The 18,768-nt window shown below is 52.3% G+C and overlaps 1 protein-coding gene across 2 annotated transcripts; it reads right to left on the minus strand.

Annotated features, from left to right (window-relative positions):
* Positions 1-1,809: 1,809 nt before the first annotated feature.
* On the minus strand, positions 1,810-15,473 carry ROBO4 (roundabout guidance receptor 4). Of its 2 annotated transcripts, none has more exons than XM_003819930.6 (18): positions 15,334-15,473; positions 14,531-14,860; positions 14,112-14,269; positions 13,796-13,916; positions 13,383-13,510; positions 13,055-13,283; positions 12,679-12,791; positions 11,800-11,968; positions 11,459-11,644; positions 11,287-11,329; positions 9,265-9,401; positions 8,898-9,161; positions 5,332-5,439; positions 4,957-5,098; positions 4,576-4,812; positions 4,063-4,421; positions 2,633-2,839; positions 1,810-2,505 (listed from the first exon to the last, which is right to left on the minus strand). In XM_003819930.6, the coding sequence occupies exons 1-18, from the start codon at positions 15,401-15,403 to the stop codon at positions 2,483-2,485; spliced, it is 3,024 nt and encodes a 1,007-aa protein (XP_003819978.3). In that variant the 5' UTR covers positions 15,404-15,473; the 3' UTR covers positions 1,810-2,482. The 2 variants fall into 2 exon arrangements, with proteins under 2 accessions (XP_003819978.3, XP_003819979.1); XM_003819931.5 differs by having other exon boundaries at positions 14,531-14,654; positions 15,334-15,465.
* Positions 15,474-18,768: the final 3,295 nt, after the last annotated feature.

An 18,768-nucleotide genomic window follows, 5' to 3' on the forward strand; every position in this document is an offset into this window, starting at 1 on the left:
AGGTTTTGTTCCTTCTCGCTTGCTCCACCCTTGACTCAGTGACTTCCCTGGACTCTCTGGGATTGGCAGCTGCCTTCCAGTCCCAGGCCCTGACCTCGTCTGCCCCTTTGACCTGTGAGTGTACAAATCTCTCTTTCCCTTTCAGTCTGGCAAACAGGGTTGGGATGTTTTCAAAAGGAATTTTACCAGGAAGCTAAAAAAAAACCCAAAACAACCTCCTCCCCGCAACTGCCACAAAATCCAGATAAGGAAAAGCAAATACAGAGGAACAGATGTGTATGTGGAATACTGATTCTTCCTCCTGAGATCACAAAAATCTGGCCCAGACTGTCCTGATTAATGTGGTTCAGGAAGCCCCCAGTCCCCATGGTCCTGCCTCATTCAGCCTCTCAACTCCCAGTGGCCTCCAAGTAGAGCTGCTGGGTTTGAGGGATGAGCACCCCCTTTTAGGCTCTGCTTCCTGTGGCCCTGTCATGCTCTGTAGCATCCCCTCCACCAACTTGTGGATTCTGCCCCCGACCTTTCCCGCCAAGGGAGGAAGACGCAGGCCTGCCTACCCTCCAGTGCCTCCTGTGGCTCAGGCCCTGGAAGTCCTGCTTCGAGGTTCATCTCTCTGTTCTGTTTTTTTCTTTGAAGGGTGTTCCTAAGCCAACCGTGACAGGTGGTTCTACCTTTTGTGGAGTTCAGCTGCTTTGTCTATTTTAAGAAACCATCTGGGACTGCTGAAAGCAGTTTTCTCCTCAGGATGGGTGAAATCAAGGGGTTAATTTGATCAAGTCTGCCTGCCCTGCTTGCTTTTTGTTTTTTCCCTTTTTCCATGGAGCACAAAGCTTTGGTAGCTGAAGGCCTCGCTGCTGAATGTGGAAACAACCTTCACTGGCTACTTTATAGGTAACATTCATAGGTCACTATGAGAATGGGCGCTACAGTCATTTTTCAGGAACTTGGGACAGCTCTTGTCCAGCTCAAACCAATCGAGACCACCGACTTTTCTACTGGGCCTCTGCAAGTGCTCGAGGGGTGGCCTTTTGACATCGGAGGGCCAAAAACTCCACCCTCAGATCATAACACAACCATTTTCTTTTCTTTTCTCTTTTTTTTTTTTTTTTTTGAGACCGAGTCTCTCTCTGTTACCCAGGCTGGAGTGCAGTGGGCGATCTCGGCTCACTGCAAGCTCCGCCTCCCGGGTTCACACCATTCTCCTGCCTCAGCTTCCTGAGTAGCTGGGACTACAGGCGCCCGCCACCACGCCTGGCTAATTTTTTGTATTTTTTTTTTTTTTAGTAGAGACGGGGTTTCACCATGTTAGCCAGGATGGTCTCGATCTCCTGACCTCATGATCTGCCTACCTCCGCCTCCCAAAGTGCTGGGATTACAGGCGTGAGCCACCGTGCCCAGCCAGCAAAACAATTTTCTACACAAATGTCCTTATGAAATGCCATGAACCCCAAGTACACTTGGGCAGAATGAACGTATTACTTCATTTTCCCCACAGCCAATCACCCTTCCCCATGCCTTAGGCCATCCCACTTCCCTCAGCCATAAATATCCCTAAGGCTTATCTTGAGGAGGTGGATTTAATATAAGTTGCCAGGACCAGCAGACCCTGAAACTCCCCACCCCTGCCCTTCCTATATTCTGCTTAAAATTTGGTGGATGAACCTCATTGTCCCTTTAATTGCAGAACAGAAATGTGTGACACTCCCTGAGTGTCAATGAATGCCTGATCCCTGCCTAACTCAGGAAATTCTTGCCATCTCTCCAGGTGCTCCCCTAAAAATGGTGCTCCGGGGAATGATCTCACAGAACCCAAGTCTTTACCATTTTATGGTATCAAATTTCTTAAGCTCATAGTGACAACAGTACGAGGATGGTGCTTTTGACCTACGGTCTCATACCTCCCTTCCTTCAGCATCCTCGCTAGACCCAGCCTTGAACCCTTTGTTTGGCATGAGGTAGGGCCTCAGTGCCTCAGTGGCATTCATAATTATTTTCTTTCCATGGTGAGGTTGGGAGAGAGTTGAGCTCTTCTCTAGAGGAGGGGCCCAGGTAAGGCTGAGAGGGGGCTCTGAGAAGCTCCTTCCTCCACAGCCCTCTCCCAGCAGCCACTGCTGTCCTCCACAAAGGCACCTCTGGCTCCTCCACTTCCTGTGATCCAAATGGTGGGGGGAGAGCAGCAGGCAGGGCTGCTCCTCAGGCCAAAACGACCTGGTGGTGGGAGTGGATGGCACAGAGGAGAAAGCAGTGGCTAGGAGTCAGGTGGAGATGATGTTTTGCTCCCTGAGGGCTCCAGGTCAGCTTTGCTCTAATTTTGTTTTCATTTGTTTTCACAATCGTGGAGGGAGAACTCTCTGGAGGCTTGGGAAGGTGGACCCCAGCTGCAGAGAAACACAGGCCAAGACCCACACACCACAGCCCAGGTCTTGTGGGTGGACAGGAGAAGTGGTTCTGATTCCCGTCTGGGAAGTCTCAGGGACACGGTTCAGGAGTAATCTACAGGAGAAGCTGAAGGACAGTGGAGTTATCTCCCTTGCTCCTTATCTCCCTTCCCCAGTGCCAGGCTTCCTCCTGGCTTCTTCCCAGAGGCCCTCTGGTCAAGATGAACACATTAGCCAGGAAGACAGACACTCACCACCAGCCTTGGGCATACGACAGTGGAGCTGACTTCTCTGGGAAGAGATCCGAGAGTCAGGGGGCCAGGGAGGCATCCCCCTTCCCAGCCACTGGGTGTGGCTGACCTCCATGTCTTCCAACCAGTCTGGCCTCCACTCCCACAGGGGCAGGGAGAGGTTGGGGGTCAGGAAGATCTCATCCCGTGGGGAGGGAGGTGATGAGGCATCTGTCAGGGAGGGTAGAGGTGTCTGTGGGGGGTTGACCTTCAGCCCCTAGGGGCCAGTTTAGTACAGAAAGCTTAGGACCAGCTCAGGGCATGTACCCAGCCCTAAACATAACCTAACCCCAACTCAGCCCATCAGTCCCAGAGGCCACATCCCCAGGGGCCCAATCCATTTGTTTCTTTAGGGAGAAGTGATTGAACTGTTTCCTTCCAGCCCAGCTCTGGCCTTCTATCTACACTGTCCCTTCACATCCCCATTCCCTGGGCATTCTTCTTCTGCCATCATGGGCACTTCTGTCCTGGATAATCCTTGCCCTCCCATTTACCACAAGCCTGGTTTTTTTTTTTTTTTTGTGGGGGCAGAGGATAGAGTTAAGGTTAGTAAAATGGGGATGGGGGATCTGATGGTGCATGTGGGGAAGGGACACCCAAGGAGCCAAGACCCTGTACTACCTTCTGCTGACATGGAGATAAAGGTCCCACTCTGCTGGGAATGTCAGAGGTGAGCCCAGTGGCTCCTCAGCCCCAGCCACGGACAGGGCAGGAGGATGGGATTGGAAGAGGATGGAGCAACCTTTCCTGGAGACTCAAGTCGGGGTAAGAGGGGAGTCCTAGAGGCAGGGAAATGGACCTACAGTTGGCTGCCTTTAGAACTGGACAATTTGGGCCAGGCTCAGTGGCTCATGCCTATAATCCCAACACTTTGGGAGGCTGAGGTGGGTAGATCACTTGAGGTCAGGAGTTTAAAACCAGCCTGGCCAACATGGTGAAACCCCGTCTCTACTAAAAATACAAAAAAATTAGCTGGGCATGGTGGTAGGTGCCTGTAATCCCAGCTACTCGGGAGGCTGAGGCAGGAGAATCTCTTGAACCTGGGAGGCAGAGGTTGCAGTGAGCTGAGATCATGCCACTGCCTGGGCAAACAAACAAAACAAAAGCAAACAAACAAACAAACAAAAAGAATTGGACAATTTGTCCTTGTTCTGTGGGTGAACTTGGGCAAGCCAATAAAACTATCTGACTTACAGTTTCCTCATTAGGATAAGAGAGATAAAGAATATTCCACATAGACTTTCAATATTAAATGTATGCAAAGCACTTATCATAGTGCCTGAGATACAATAATCATTCAATAAAACTAGTTGTTTTAACAATGATGACATGATAACAGTTGTTAGAAAGGCAAGGGGCATGAGTGAGGAGTAAGATGGGGAGACCTCACATACCTATGAAGACGCAGTCTGCCTCCCTGGGCTCTAGACCGAAACCAAAGCTATCCACAGCCACTGCCAGGGCCCGGGCAAAGTGAGCATCAGCGAGGAAGGAGCCATCGGAGGAGCTGACAAGGCTGGCTCTGGCGCTGGCGGCATTGTCCTCAGAGGCTGAGCCCCAACCATTGGCTAAGGAGCCCTCGCTGGGGGTGGGGGTGAGGCAGGGCCGAGGTGGGCACAGCAAGACTCCCCCCTCGGGCCCCACCCCTCCTCCAGTCCTGCCCATGTCCGTGAACTCTGAGGCTGTTGGGACGCTGATGTACCCATAGGTGGTGGGGGGTGAAGGAGCCCTTGGCATGGGAGAGACGCTGTTCCTAGGGAGAGGCAAAAGGGGAGACAGCAATGGTTTGGGTGGAATGAGGGTTGTAGTAACAGAAAAGCCCCAGTTGAGGGAGGGCGGAATGGGTGGAGAGGCGCTTGCCCCCACAGCTTTTCTGTAGTTCTTTGGTTATCTCTCAAGCTACTCACCTGGGAGTCTCCTCACCCTCACTGAGTTCCAAGCACAGGGCTACCTCCTCAGGGGTCAGCACGCTGTCTTGATCCTCCCCCAGGGATGACAGGGAGGAGCTGGACAGGCGACTGGAAGCTGGGCTGGGGCCAGAGAGGGAAGAGGCCTGGGGGCTAGGGGGACTGCAGGGGCTAAGGATGGGGATGGGGGCTGCTGGCAGCAGGATGGAGGAGGGAGCCTGTGGTGCCACCGGAGGCCTGATTTGGGGGAGAGAGTGATGGCACGGTGGTTACTACAGCTCTTCAAGTCCTTTCCCCTCTTCCCCAGCCTGTCCAATCCCGGCACACACTCCCCCCACCCCCACTCTCCCAGCCCTGCTTCCCGACCCCATGCCCTCTTACTGGGTCTGTTGACTCTGAGTTGGGGGAGTTTCATGAGGAAAGAGGGGTGCTGGAGGGAGATGATGAGTAACCAGCTCATTTGAGGAGCTGAGGAGTTTCGGTCCCAGGGCCCGCCAGGCAACCAGAGCTTGGGGCACAGCTCCTGGGGAAGAGAAGCCTGGGTGTGAGAACAGTGGCATCCCCATCTGCTCTGGAGCTCAGCCTGCCGGCCTGCCCACCAGCCCCCTTAGCTACCTGTCCACTACTACATCCAACCCTCATCAGCCTCCTCAGGGAAAGGAGGATGAGCCCGTGGGAGGGCCCTGGGCTGGTAAGCCCCTGCATCCCTACACCCTATCTCACCCCTTCATTTCCCTTTCAGGGACCCCCTCTCACCTGGGCTTTGGGAAAGGTTCTTGGAACCTCTATTTCCCAACTCACAGGCCCGGAGCTCCAAGGGGTGGCTGCCCCGGAGCAGTGGGGAACTGTTGGCATGCTGCAGCTCTGCAAAGAAAGGGTTGGTGGTTGTGGGGCCCAGGATGGACTTTTCAGACCCCAGCTGCTGGCTCTATCTTCAGCCTTATTCAATTCAGCCTGCACGACCCTGAACCCAGAGAAAAGAGGGGGAACCCCCTGAATCCCCTCCACACCCCCATCTTCATCCAGCAGCTGTGATAGGGTAGAAGGAGCACTAGGCTTGGGGTCAAAAGACCTGCCCAGCTCAGCTGTGTGACTTCAGGGCAGTCCATGTACCTTTCTGAGTCTCAGTTTCATGTGTAAACAACCACTTTGAATGATGGTCTTGACAATTAAGTAAAAACAGATTGCACAAGTTCTTGGCCTTGATAGATGCTTTAAAAAACAACTTTCTTTTCCTTGACTGTATTCATTCCAATCTTCCTGATCTCTATACCCTCACATTGCTACTCTCATGAATTTTGGCTCAGTAAGAAAAATACTCCTTCTTTTCTTGGACAGAATCTATTAATTTCCATTTCTCACATTGCAAATATCTCACATGGCTCTGGATATCCCTGCTCTGGGAAACTCGACTGTCTCTCACTTGAAAGATGGGGTAGACTGTCAGGTTGAGCTGAGTGGGTAGGACAAAAACAGGGATCGACACACAATGTTGGCTGTGACAGGAGACAGTCAGCTAATAGGAAGAGGAACTTCAGAGTGGGAAAAGGTATTGGTCTATCCCAGGGACGCAATGCCCTGCCCATACTTTTTGTTGAATGAAAGAATGAATGCATGGGTGATATCAGAAATGTGGATATAAACACACAGTGAGAAGAGTCACCTAGAAGATGGAAGCTGTCATCTGGCCCACATGGGCAGTGGAGAGACAGGGCTCTGAGTGAACTTTCACAACAGAGAAGCTGGAAACTAAAGAGACAGCCCCAACTATGTGCAATGACCTGTGAGCATGCTTCTTGGTCAGACCAGAATGCAAAAGGGATCTAAGTTTAAGCCAGAGAGGACTAGGGTAATACAGGAGAGAGATTTTTCCAGGAGCAGGAACCTGAAGAACATCAGACAAAGGAGAAAAGAAACAGCCTTTAGATTAGTGTCCCATGACCAGAAGCCCAGCTAGGAAAGAGTTTCCCTTCTTGGTGGACCAGGGACCAGGCAGGACCTTCAGGGTAGAGCTATCTACTCAGTCACATATCAGAGATCTGGGGCCACTACGGGCAGCTTCAGAGAAGGGAAGTGAGCCAGGCTTTGGCATTGACCAAGACCCCATTTATGTACAAGTGGCCAGACCTTCTGATCCTTTAGGATGAAAACTCATCAATGACTAGACTCCCTCCATCAAAGTTTCCTTTGGTACTTTGGCTGTTTGGTTTTTATTGATTTTCTATAGCTTTCATATGACCCAGGTAATCTGGGGAGCCAACTTCAGGGTTGGTGCACCAACTCTGCTATCATCAGCTATGTCTTGTCTGGTGCCTGGCTTCTTGACTAAGCTCAGAAATATGAGCACAAGTTGGTTGGCTGGTTTGAGTGGAAAGGGAAAGAAAACAGCCAGGCCTGGAAAAGGCCACTTTTATCCTAGCCTGTTTCACTTCCTCTAAGGGACTCTGGTAACAAAAGCCCTCCTCCTACGTTGCTTGGAGTTACTTGGACTTTAGTTTCAATTCTAATTGAATAAACTGGACAAGAAAAATGTTATCAAGGTGAAAGGTTGAAACTCATTGGTCAAATTGCAATAAATATTTGTTTGAATAAAATAATGAATGAATGAGGATATTCAGTGCATATATCTGGCAAACTGAGCAGAACTAAGAACCTGCTATGATGGATGAGAGACAGGAGACTGTAATTGTGAGGATATCAGCACTGGAGAAGAAACCCCAACTAAGGCCAAATAATAAGAAAAAGGAACAAGCAGGTCAAGGGGAGTGGGGGGTACTGGGAGAGCCTGCCAGTTTTAGAAGAGGAAGAAACAGCAGTAGAATCAACTCCATGGGTCTGGAGAAGACCATAGCATGATCTTGTTGCTGCTGAGGTCCTGGGAGGTAGAGGTAGAATATCTAGTGTCTACCAGCCAAGGAGTCGCTGCAGTTGACCTATCCTGGGGGCAGTGGTGAGATGGGGCTGGAGCGAGGAGAAACAGGGAGTGAAGTAAGGACCTAAACCACAGGCTAGGAAGCCTCATCTCAGAATTGGAACCCTTCTTAAGAACTGGCTGTAGAAAACCACTCACCTCTTTCCAGTAGCATTACTGTTCTAAGAGGGGCTATCCATTCCATTAAAGTTGGTGTAGTTCTCCCTGGGAAGGCTGTTTTTTAAATGAGACTATTCCACCTTTTTTTTTAGCTGGTGTTTCGTTACCACCAAGGATTTATAATGCAATAGCTCTGAGGCAAAGCTGGTAAGAATGCCAGCTTCGCTGATATTTAGAGTCATAAAATTCTGGATATTGAACAAGCTGTTAATTATCTTAATCCATCTTTGTCTTATTAAAAGTTGGATTAAATCCACTTAAAAAAAAGACTTGGCTGTAGAACATTTGTTAGGTCTTACTAATTAGTACAGAAGACTCAAGAAGACAGCAGGTAGAGTGCAGGCCAATGTTCTGCAGGCCAGAAATAGGAAAAAATACTCAAAGAGAGAATAGGATTTCCTGAGGGTGCTCCAGAGAGACTCAGAATCACTTCAGAGGCAGACTATCCTGCCTTCAGATTTGAGTCCTGCAGCTAATTACTTGCAGAATTTTGAACCAGTAACTCAATCATTCTGACCCTCTTCCTGTCTGTAAAATTAGAGAAATAGTAGCTAGCCAATCTATTGTGAGGATTAAATGAAATAACAAACATAAGTAAAGCACCTAGTATATAGCAATTGATAAAAAATGGAGGCTATAATTATTTTTCTCTGAAAAGTCTAAGAAGGCAGCTGGGAGTCAGGAGATAAACCTGTCCAGAAAGGAAATACCCATTCCTCTCTGAGAAGTGAGTTGGGAGTCGGTGCCCAAGCACACCTGTACATAGTACACCAGGAGATGAGCTCATGGGAGCCTGAGGCTTTGTGCCAGCACTGGTCACATTCCTCCAGGCTCTAGCATTACTTGTTTGCTAGTCAACACTTTCGTTAGACAGGCCCTGAGCCCTTAGAAGTCAGGGGCTGTGTCTGATGTCTCTTGTGTTCCCCATGTCTGGCATGCAGTGGTGCTTATTAAACATTTGCTGAGTTGAATTCAGTGCAGAATTAGGGCTCACTGCTGGTGTAGCCAAACTGAAACAAGAGCACAGTGCAAAAAGCTGAGGCTATTGCACCCCTAGCTGAGTGCTCTGGTGGTAGGAGAAAGAGGTCTTGTGTCCACCTGGAGAGGAGAATGGAAGGAGGGTGTGGAGGTTGCACGCCCCTCCAGGCTTTGAGGCCTTGTTCCCATCACATTCCCATTCCTGGGCCCGCCTACCACCAGCTCAGTCTATGTCTATTCTCCCCCTCCTTACCCTGCTTCTTTTTGGCCTTCCAAGCCTCTGCAGGGGCCAGAGACAAGCGGGGAGAAGAGAGTCCCCTGCGGCTGCAGAGGCTGTCTGAGCTGAAACAGGGGCTGGAGAGCTGGGCCAGCTGGGGTGGGAGGCGCCTGACAGCTGGGACCTGGGGACTTGGCCTGGCTGGGGTACTGGAGGGCAGCTCAGCGATGAGGGAGCCATAAAAAGTGCTGGTGTCTGGAAGCAGGGGCACGCCGGGGCTTCGGGAGTCCCAGGAGAGCACTGTGACATAAATGACAGGAGGAATTATGGTGAGCATGTCCTGCTTTCCATCCCTGAGATCACTGCCCCCAGCTAGGCCCTTGCCCCCACTGAGCATGCTCACAGGAGCGACGACAGTCTAGTGGGTCCCGGGCATCCGCCCCCAGCCGACTGCTGAGGCTGCTGCTGCTGCTGAGGTCCCGAGAGCCAGAGGTGGAACGCCAAGTGTCTGCCAACCACTGGGAGTCACTGTGATCCATCCTGGGGCAGTGGAGGGAGGGGGTGAGGCCAGGAGAAACAGGGAGAAGTGAGAACCTTTTTGGCCAAGACTTCCTGTTCAGAGGCAGCAGAAGAGGGCAAGGAGATGGTGGCTTTATCCTTACTACTGTTTTTCAGCTTTTCACAGACTCCTTAAGATCTCTGACCTGGTCCCCTAAACCCAGCACCCCTTTCTTATTCCTGGATGAGGGGAAATCCGAGTCACCCAGAGCTGGGAGGTAGTAATGACAGACAGCTATGTATGCTGAGGTAAAAAGAAGACCTGAAGACAAATCTGGTTTGACAATCTCTATCTGTCACAGCTTAGCTTGGGTAAGTACATCTGTTGCACTTGGGTAAGTACATCCTCTCTAAGCCCCAGTTTTCTCATCTGTAAAATGATAGCAATAGAGCCTTCCACACTCAAGACTGATGGTCTGGGTTTATACGAGGAAATGTGAGATCACTCAGCTGGCAGAGCAGGAGCTTGCTCCATGGATATTGGCCTCTGGCTGCCTGAGTGATCCTTCAAGAACAGGGATCTGAGCAAGGAGCTTCTCTGCATAAGACCTTCAATGGCCCCTCATTTACCATGATAGAGCCCAGGTACCTAGCATGGCTAAGAGGACCCTCCTTGGTCTGGCTTCCAGCTCCCTAACTATAGCCTTTGCTCTGACCCATCTCACACCCTATACCCGAGCCAGAACAAATGGTTTGTCTTTCCCTGTGGACATAGCAGGCTATTACTTGCTGCTTCATTGCTCTTCTCTCCACCCCCTTCTTACTGTCAGGGTAATGTGGAATCTTCTTTCTCCTATGTTTTTCCACATTGACCCCTTCCATGTGTCTTGTACCTGCTTCTGCGTGGCCAATACAGGATTGCACTCATATCCCCTCATGCCTGTCTCTGCCTACACTGAGAGATTCTGGCAGGTGGAGGCTATTCCAAAGGAGAGAATGAACCAAAGATCAGAAGGAATCTCCCTCCAGGACAGAGCAGGAGATCCTAGGGAAGCCACAGAAAGCTTAAGGCAGAGCAGACAAAGCCAGGAGGTAGCTGGAAGAAAGAAGCCAGTGAGCTCAGAAAACTCAAAACACAACACCAGCCAGCTTGGACCCCTGCTCTGGGCTGAGGACCTGACAGTGAAATGGCAGCTCTAGGCCTGGATTTGCTGGCACATAGTAGGTGCTCAGTAACTTCTGTGGATAGATGCAGACCTGGAGTGGGAAGCCTCCCAGAGGAGATCTAGCAAAATAAAGAGCCAAGAAGGCAGACAGAGAGATGAGGCGGTTACTTAGTACAAAACTCAGACAACGGGAGCAAGAAGGATGTGTTCTCTATCAGCATGATGTCCCAAAACTGCAGACTTGTTCTGGCAGCCGAATATACCGGAAGCAGAAGGGCCCATGGGCAGATCCTGTTTTTGAGAACAGTGAGGAAGAATCTATGATGTAGGCACTGAACACCCTCTGCTGGAGCTGCGGGTGGACTATGATGTAGGCACAATGGCTCAGTGAGAGAATTACTGAGTGCAAAGGCACTACTTGGTAGACCATGGGTGCACACATAAGATGAGACATTTGAGGTGGTCGTCTCATGCTGATTATTCTCCACCTAGCGGGTGAGGCAGCAGGAGAGGTGGGGTGACAAGAGTCCTGGATTGGGGGTTTAGAAGGTTTTATGAGTTTCAGTTTACTAGTCTGTCAAGTGGTGTGATAGGAATATTAATGACAGAGAAATGAACTATCAGTTGGAGTTACAGGAGAGATTCATGTACGACAGTCCCAAACTCCCTGGCAGGTAGACTAGTACTCCATTCTTCTCTGTTGCAGCTCCACTGTCCCTTGCCACCCTCCCTTACTTCAGACCTCCCCTTTCACCTCTCACCTGTGTTTTAGGATGGCATCCTCACTGGTATATCTGTACAGACCTGGGAGAAGGCAGGAGGAAGGCTAAATCCAGAGGCTGGATCACCTGGCCAGAGATCCAAAGCCCCTGCACCATTCTGGATGGATGCTGAGGAGGCCTGTATACATGTGGGTCCCCCTCAGACTCTCACCTGGGCCCAGGTGCACCCCAGCTCGGCGCCGGCGGTGGATACACACAGCGGTGCCCAGAAGCAGCAGCCAGAGTGCAACACCGCAGGTGGCAATGACCTCAGGCCGCTTCAAGGTAGCCCTCAGCTGCTCCAGGGTCCAGGGACCATGCTCACTGGGTTCTTGGGTGGCTCGCTCCATGGCCTGCTCTGTATGGGATGCAGAGCTCAGGGGGAGAGGGAGTCGAGGCATTGAGGGCCTGGCAGGCAAGGGGGAAGAGCTGGAAGTGTGAGGCGGGAGCAGGGAGAGAGGAAGGCGGGATGCAGGCTGAAGGGTAGGGTGGGTCTGTGGGCACTGCCCTCACCTAAAAGGAGGCAGACAGGTCTACTGGGCTCCCCAGCTCCAGCACCAGTGACTGCAGCCACTTGCACGCAGTAGGAGCCTGGCATATGGGTGGCGATTTCCAGCTGGGTCTGCTCACCAACTACAGTCCAGTTGGCTGGTGGCAGTGACGTGTTGCCCAGGCTCCAGACCTGAGGCACAAGCAGAGGTGAACAGCTGCCCCAGGCACCATCCCAGAAGCCAAGCCCTTTATCTGCAGATCAGACTGCAGGGGTGTGGTTATTCTGCCCTGCCATCCACTTGGGGAATGCACCCAATTTCCTATTCCCCTCCTATTCTCCCTACCAAGTGAGAGATACCTCTCTCTAGATCAACAGTAGAAGGGCACAAGCAAGCTGCTAAAATACATGTAACATAGCAATTCTCAAACAACAGCGTGCTTCCAAGTCACCAGGGGGGCTGCTAAAGTACAGTTTGCCAGGCCCGTCTCTGAGTTTCTGATTTATTAGGCCTGGGAAAGGATCTGAGGGTTTGTATTCCTAACAAGGTCCTGGGTGAGGCTGATGTTGCTGCTCTAGAAGTCAAACTTTGAGCACCACTCCCTGACTCACAGCCTGGTTTGATCTACTCTGTTTCTTATTCCTGTGGCCTTTGCCCCACTTTCCATGTCTGTAAATTGGGGATAATACCCCAGGGTGGACTGTGAGGTAAAACGGGATCATGGAGGTCAAGTGCTTGGCAGGGTCTGGAAGACAGTGGGTCCTTGCTCAGCAAAAGCAGGTTTCCTTTGCTTCTCTGCCCAGGTACCTTTCTCAGTGCCCAGAGCAAGGGTATGCAGAACTCCAGAGAAAAGAGATGTCCTGGCAGCACTAGGAAGGGCTATGTCAGCTAGTGGGGGTACCTGGTAGCCACGGATGATGCCATTGTGGTTTTCAGCAGGTGGTGGGACCCAGCTCACAAAGACACTGCCATTGCCAGGTTTTAGGGTCACCTCCTGAGGTGGGGCACTGGGCACTGGAGGGGTGGAAGAGAGACTATGAGGGGCTCTGAGGGAGAGGACTCTAGGGAAAGGAGCTGGGCTGGGGGACACAGAGTCAGAACCCTACCGAAGAGACAAGAAGCCTCTTGAAGCTCTGCTGGCCTGGCCAGGGCAGAAGGGAGTCCCAGGGTAGGACCCATAATCTCCCCTCAAGACTGAAGCAGAACAGTCCAGGGGCCCCCAAATAAGAAGGAGCCAGAGGGGATATTGTTGGGTTCTGAAGGGATCAGGCCCTGACCTTTTTCCGGCAGCCTCAGGAGCAGCACGTTGCTGTCAGGGCCTCGAGCCCGGCCAGAGGATGGTCTCACTTTGAACTCGTAGTCTTGGCCCCAGTGGAGGCCTCCAAGCTCTGCGCTCTGCCAGCCGGCCAGCAGCTCCTCTGCCCACGGAGCTCCCTGGCCTCCCGGGGCAGTCTGGGTCCTGAACAAGGCCGTGTAAGATTGGGCAGGCGCAGCAGGGCCACTGACCTGGGAAGGAGTTTCGAGGAAGGGCGGGGGGTCAGAGAGCTCAGGAACGCCCTTTCTTGAGCTCTGGATTGGCTTTTACCCTTAGCACCTGGCCCTCACCTTCCAGCTGAGCCACACCGCCGGTCTAGGCTTGGGGCCCTTTGCAGGATCCGGGTTCAGCAGTGTCACATTTTCCAGCTGAATTCGCACAGCCAGAAGCTCCACAGGCTCCGTGTAGTCCTGGGGCTCTGTGGGGAGGATAGGGCTGGGCTGGGGCTTATAGGCCAGAGTGACAGAACTGAGGCGTGGAACATCCCTCAGCCAGGGAGGAACCCCAGGGAACCCAAACTCCCAGAGTCTCCAGGTCTTGAGCATTCCGATTTCTACTCTAGCAGGGGGGAGCCTCCCGCTACATGAGACCCCCAGCACTTTGACCCTGACCCCACATACCTTAACCCCAGCCCAAACCAGAATACACCACCCTAACTGGAGCCTGCAGCCTGGCTCTGATTGTAGCCGACCCCTGCCCTTACCCTGGATGGAAACCCGGGCTGCGCGGCTCTCCCTGTGTCCTGCGCTGTTGGTGGCCACACACATGTAGGTCCCTTCATCACTCTTCTCTGCTCTTGCCATCAGCAGGGACCCCCCGGACACCTGTCAGGGCCAGGTTCACTGTGAAGTCTCCTATGTGGGGAGGGGCTCTGAGCTGGGGGGAAGTTTGAGGCCCCCCTGCTCTCCCCTCCTCAAATTCTACCGGAGGATGCGGGGCTGGACGGCAGGTCAGTCCCTCAGGGTGTACCCAGGTCTGCCCAGGCCAGGATGAAGTGTGGGGGAAGGGGCCACACTTACTGTGTGCCTTCCGGGCTGGAGGACCAGGGGTTTCCCATCTTTCCACCATGAGACTGTGGGCTCTGGGTGGCCCCAGGGCGGCCCACATTCCAGAGTAAACTGCTCACCCACCACAGCCACCATGTCCCGAGGCTGGATCTGGAAATCCTCCCGGAGGACTGTGGGGAGGATGGAAGGTGACAGGGAGCAGGGCCCAGGCCTCTTCTCTCTCCCTTATCACTCTTGCCCCCTTCTGCTTTGCCCACCTTCCTGGCCTCCCATTTAGGGCCAGCCCCACCCCAGCTTGCCCTCCCAAGCCTTCCAGCCCAGGCCTCTGCTCACAGGTATCCCACTGACCTCTCAGATGTTCCCTTGAACATTCAACTCAGATGTCTCCACCCAGGTTTGCCCCACCCTGAAGCTCCCCTCCCAGGCCTCACCAGCCACAGACAGCCGAGCGCCTCTGCTGACTGCCGTGCCAAGCCGGTTGCTGGCCTCACATGTGTAGACACCCAGGTCTGTGGACAGGGCCTGGCCATCGTGGGCATGTCCCCGGGCAGGGGGCTGTAGCAGCAGAAGGGTCCCATCAGGCAGGAGGTGGTGTGGGTCTGGGGGCACCATGCTCAGGGGCTGCCCATTCAGCAACCAGTGGATGGTGGGAGGTGGCTGGCCTGAGGCTCGGCAGCTCATCCTGGCAGGGCCAGGGCCCTGGAACAGCTGGTCCTGGGGGTGGACTAGGATCTGGGGCGGGGAGTCCTGAGCCATGCCTCCTGGGAGGGAAAGGGAGCACAGCCCAGTCTGATCACCAGCAACACCCCAAATTCCTGGCCCACCCCTCATCTGTCTTCTCTTGTGTGCGAGTTTGCCAGAAAACCTGTAATCTGAACTACTAAAGGTTGCCTCCCAAAGAACAAGCTAGCTAGGAGGAGAGAGGGCCAGCATGCACGGCATCCAGGCCAGGGCTTGCATAGCATGTTCGCTCTCTCTCTCTCTCTCTCTCTGTCTTTCTTTCTCTCTTTCTTTCTTTCTCTCTCAGTCTCTCTTTCCTTCTTTCTCTCTCTGGTGTGTGCGCACATGCACAAACACACATACACTTACACACACTCATCATCATCATCATCATCCTCATCCTCATCTCTGGTCCCCCCACTGCAAAAGGGAAGCAAGCAGTCAGCAGGCCCCTTCTGCCCTGAGCAGGCCTTGGATGGAGGGAGCATGGGCCAGGAGAGGGAGAGCAACTCACCCATGATGAGCAGGAGCAGCAGAGGCAGGGAACCCCTGCCCCCCAGGAGGCTCTCTCCTCCAGAGCCCATGGCTACTCTCAGCCCTATGTCCTTGTCCCGAGCACTTTGTCCTGCTGCTCTGAGCTCACAGTGAAGAGGGAAGGAGGGGCGGGGTGGGCCGGTGGTGGTTGTTTGTGACCGAGACTCTGCCCCAGGAGGGAAGCGGCTTTGAGGAAACCGATGCTTCCTGCCTGGCCCTCAGTGCCTTGGAGAACTGGGAGGAGACCAGAGGCGAGAAACTCTCTGACCTCGACCATTTAGCTATAACCCCCGACCCTAACTTCAGCGCTAAGCTTTATCTCATGATCTACTCGGGGATTTCTTACAGGGTATCCTTACACTAACCATAACTCCAATCAGAGCCTTAATCCTCTATTTAAATCTTATCCCTGGATCCCAATCCTTATCCCTTTGACACCTGCTAGAGAAGAGAGAAAACCCCAGGAGTCTCAGGACACAGCAAGAAGCTGAAGACAGAGGGCAGTGGGGCTGCAGGCTGGGGAGGCTGAGTGAAGTGGAGCAGGGGTGGATTGTAACACCCTCATCCATTTCCCCAGTGCCAGATGGACCAGGAGGTGGCGTAGGGTGGGAGACAGGAAGGACTCAGCATCTGGGACAAGCTGGGAGATTACCACAGGGTGTGTCCATATTCAGCTCAGAGATGGATGAAATAAGCTTCTGTGGAGAACTTGGGCAAGTCAGTTTCCTTCTCTGTAAAATGGAAATAATAATAGTAGTTCCTACCTTGAGGGATAAAGTAATGATGAAACACATAAAGCATAAAACCACTGGCATCCAGTGCCTGACTCATTATGAGTGATCCGTAAAGCTGAGCCAACATTGTGTATTTCTTTTTAGGCCCATCCCATCACTGAAACTATTGGAGGATCCTCGGCAGGAGTATTTTTCAGGCCCTGGAAAGGTGGTTGGAGTAAAAGACCTTTTAAGAGTCTTTCCAGTCCCAAGAGCCTGTGTCCATATCTGTAGCAGACAGGCCTTGCAGGTTTTGAGCCTACAATGTCAGCTCTTGCCCGCTGCCCCCTTTCCCCCACAACCTAGACAGAGGCCACACTCCCCTGTCAGATCCCAGCTCATGTTTACTGGCCTCTTCCTTCCAAATCTGGAATCTCAGCCATTTCCTGGAGCTGTTCCCGGAAGGCCAAGGCCAGGCTCTGGGGCTCAGCGGAAGAGTATCCAGCCTTTGTTCCCAATTGTTCCTGGCCAGCTTCTCTGCAGGGCCCCTAACCCAGCTGACGCCCTCCCTTCCTCCCCCTTCCCATCCTGGCTTTGGTGCCAGCCACAGACTAACAGCCTGTCAAGTAGAAGTCTCCTTCACTCCTCCTCTTTCCTCTCAAACTCAGACCAATACTGACAAAGACAGAACTGGAGCAAGGAAACACCATGGTCTCTACAAACTGGGGGGTTTGCAGAGGCTAAAGAATAGGCGGAGTGAAAGTCATGGAGTGGCAGAGCTGGAAGGATAGGAATTGGGGCCAGAGAACAGAATGTCACTACCCTTGGCACCTCTAATTCTGAAATCCCAAATTCTGTTCTCTGGCCCCAATTCCTACCCCAAATTCTGTGGGTGTATCCTTACACTAACCATAACTCCAATCAGAGCCTTAATCCTCTATTTAAATCTTATCCCTGGATCCCAATCCTTATCCCTTTACCACCTGCTAGAGAGGAATGAAAACCCCAGGAGTCTCAGGACACAGCAAGAAGCTGAGGACAGAGGGCAGTGGGGCTGCAGGCTGGAGAGGCTGAGTGAAGTGGAGCAGGGGTGGATTGTAACGCCCTGGTCCATTTCCCCAGGGGCAGATGGACCACTAGGTGGAGTAGGGTGGGAGACAAGAAGGACTCAGAGCGTCTGGGATAAGCTGGGAGATTCCCACAGGATGTGTCCATATTCAGCTCAGAGATGGATGAAATCAGCTTCTGTGGAGACCTTGGGCAAGTCTGTAAAATGGAAATAGTAATAGTAGTTCTCTGTAAAATGGAAATAGTAATAGTAGTTCCTACCTTGAGGGATAAAGTAATGATGAAACACATAAAGCATAAAACCACTGGCATCCAGTGCCTGATGCATTATGAGTGATCCATAAAGCTGAGCTAACGTTGTGTATTTATTGTGGGGCAGGCAGAATGGAGTCGAGTTTATGGGGTCAAGGATCTGTGGGGCCAGAGTGATGAAGGGGAGATTCATGTGACACTGAAGTCAGCTGAGGATGAGACAGGAAAGGATGTGGGGGGATTGGAGGATTTACTGCACAGGAGGCCAATTTGGGATTTCCCAGGTACAAAGCCTCCAAGACTGTCTGACTCCCTGACTATCAGCTTATCAAGAATGTCACTGTCAGCAGTCTGCTTTTAGTCTCCTCTGCTTCTACATTGGTTTTGGGGACACTAATTAAGTGCTCGCTAATGTTTTAATGCCAACTGGATTTTACTCCAGTCTCCACAATCCAGAAAGACGCTAGGTTTCCCTCAGGGGAAAATAAGGCAAATCTCAAAGGAATTCCAATCCATCACTAGCCCTGTCCTCAGCAGGGTGAGAAAGGAGAGGAGAAACGGTCTGTGTGCACCGCAGGGACAGAGCCCCAGAGGCTCCCGCAGCCCGAGGAATGTCCCCTGCCCCACAGTCACATGCCCCGTGCCTGGAGATCACCTTCAGCAGAGCCTCACCCTACTCCCAGGTTTTGGAGAGCTAGGTGCTAACACCTGAAGGTGATTGGAGGGGCAGATTCCTCAGTTGTTCCTGCAGGACACTAGAACTTTTTCTCCAGGGCACTCAGAGTGACATGCGGTGGTGGCCGAGGGGACTTCCCAACAGTAGGGTATGTCTGGATGGCTCCCAGAGACTGCAGGGCTCATTTCCAGCAACCTGGTGCATCCGCATCCTCATTGTCTCATTTCCACAAACTAAGGAAGAGCCGACTGCATGAGTCATGGGGATGATGTGGCTTGGTGGGAGCCGCCCCAATTGCTATTTCAGGGAAGCTCTGTTCTGGGGCTCTGGTGATGTGCAGTCCTGGTGACCAGTTTAAGCAGTGCCTTCCTTCACCCCTAGTTATGGTGTTTTGTGTTTTCTAACTCCCCCTTGGTTGCTTGTAAGAGGGAGAAGAGAGGGGAAGCACCAGGTGCCCTTCTGAGCAAGCCTCCAGAGGAAATTTCTCTTCAACCTCTGGCTCCTGGCTTCTTTGGCTTTCCGCTCTGTGATCTCTGAAGATGCAATCTGAGACTCCTGCTGGCCAAGCTGGTGGAGAAAAAGGGATAAACTCAGGTGGGATTTGGAGTCAGTTACACTGGGGTTGAGATCCCGCTTCCACTTCTTATTGGCAGAGAAATCTTGAGTAAGTCACATAACCTCTCTGAGTCCCACTGCCCTCATTTGT

The sequence above is a fragment of the Pan paniscus genome, chromosome 9 (genome assembly GCF_029289425.2).
Source record: "Pan paniscus chromosome 9, NHGRI_mPanPan1-v2.0_pri, whole genome shotgun sequence".
Classification (NCBI taxonomy): Eukaryota; Metazoa; Chordata; class Mammalia; order Primates; family Hominidae; genus Pan; species Pan paniscus.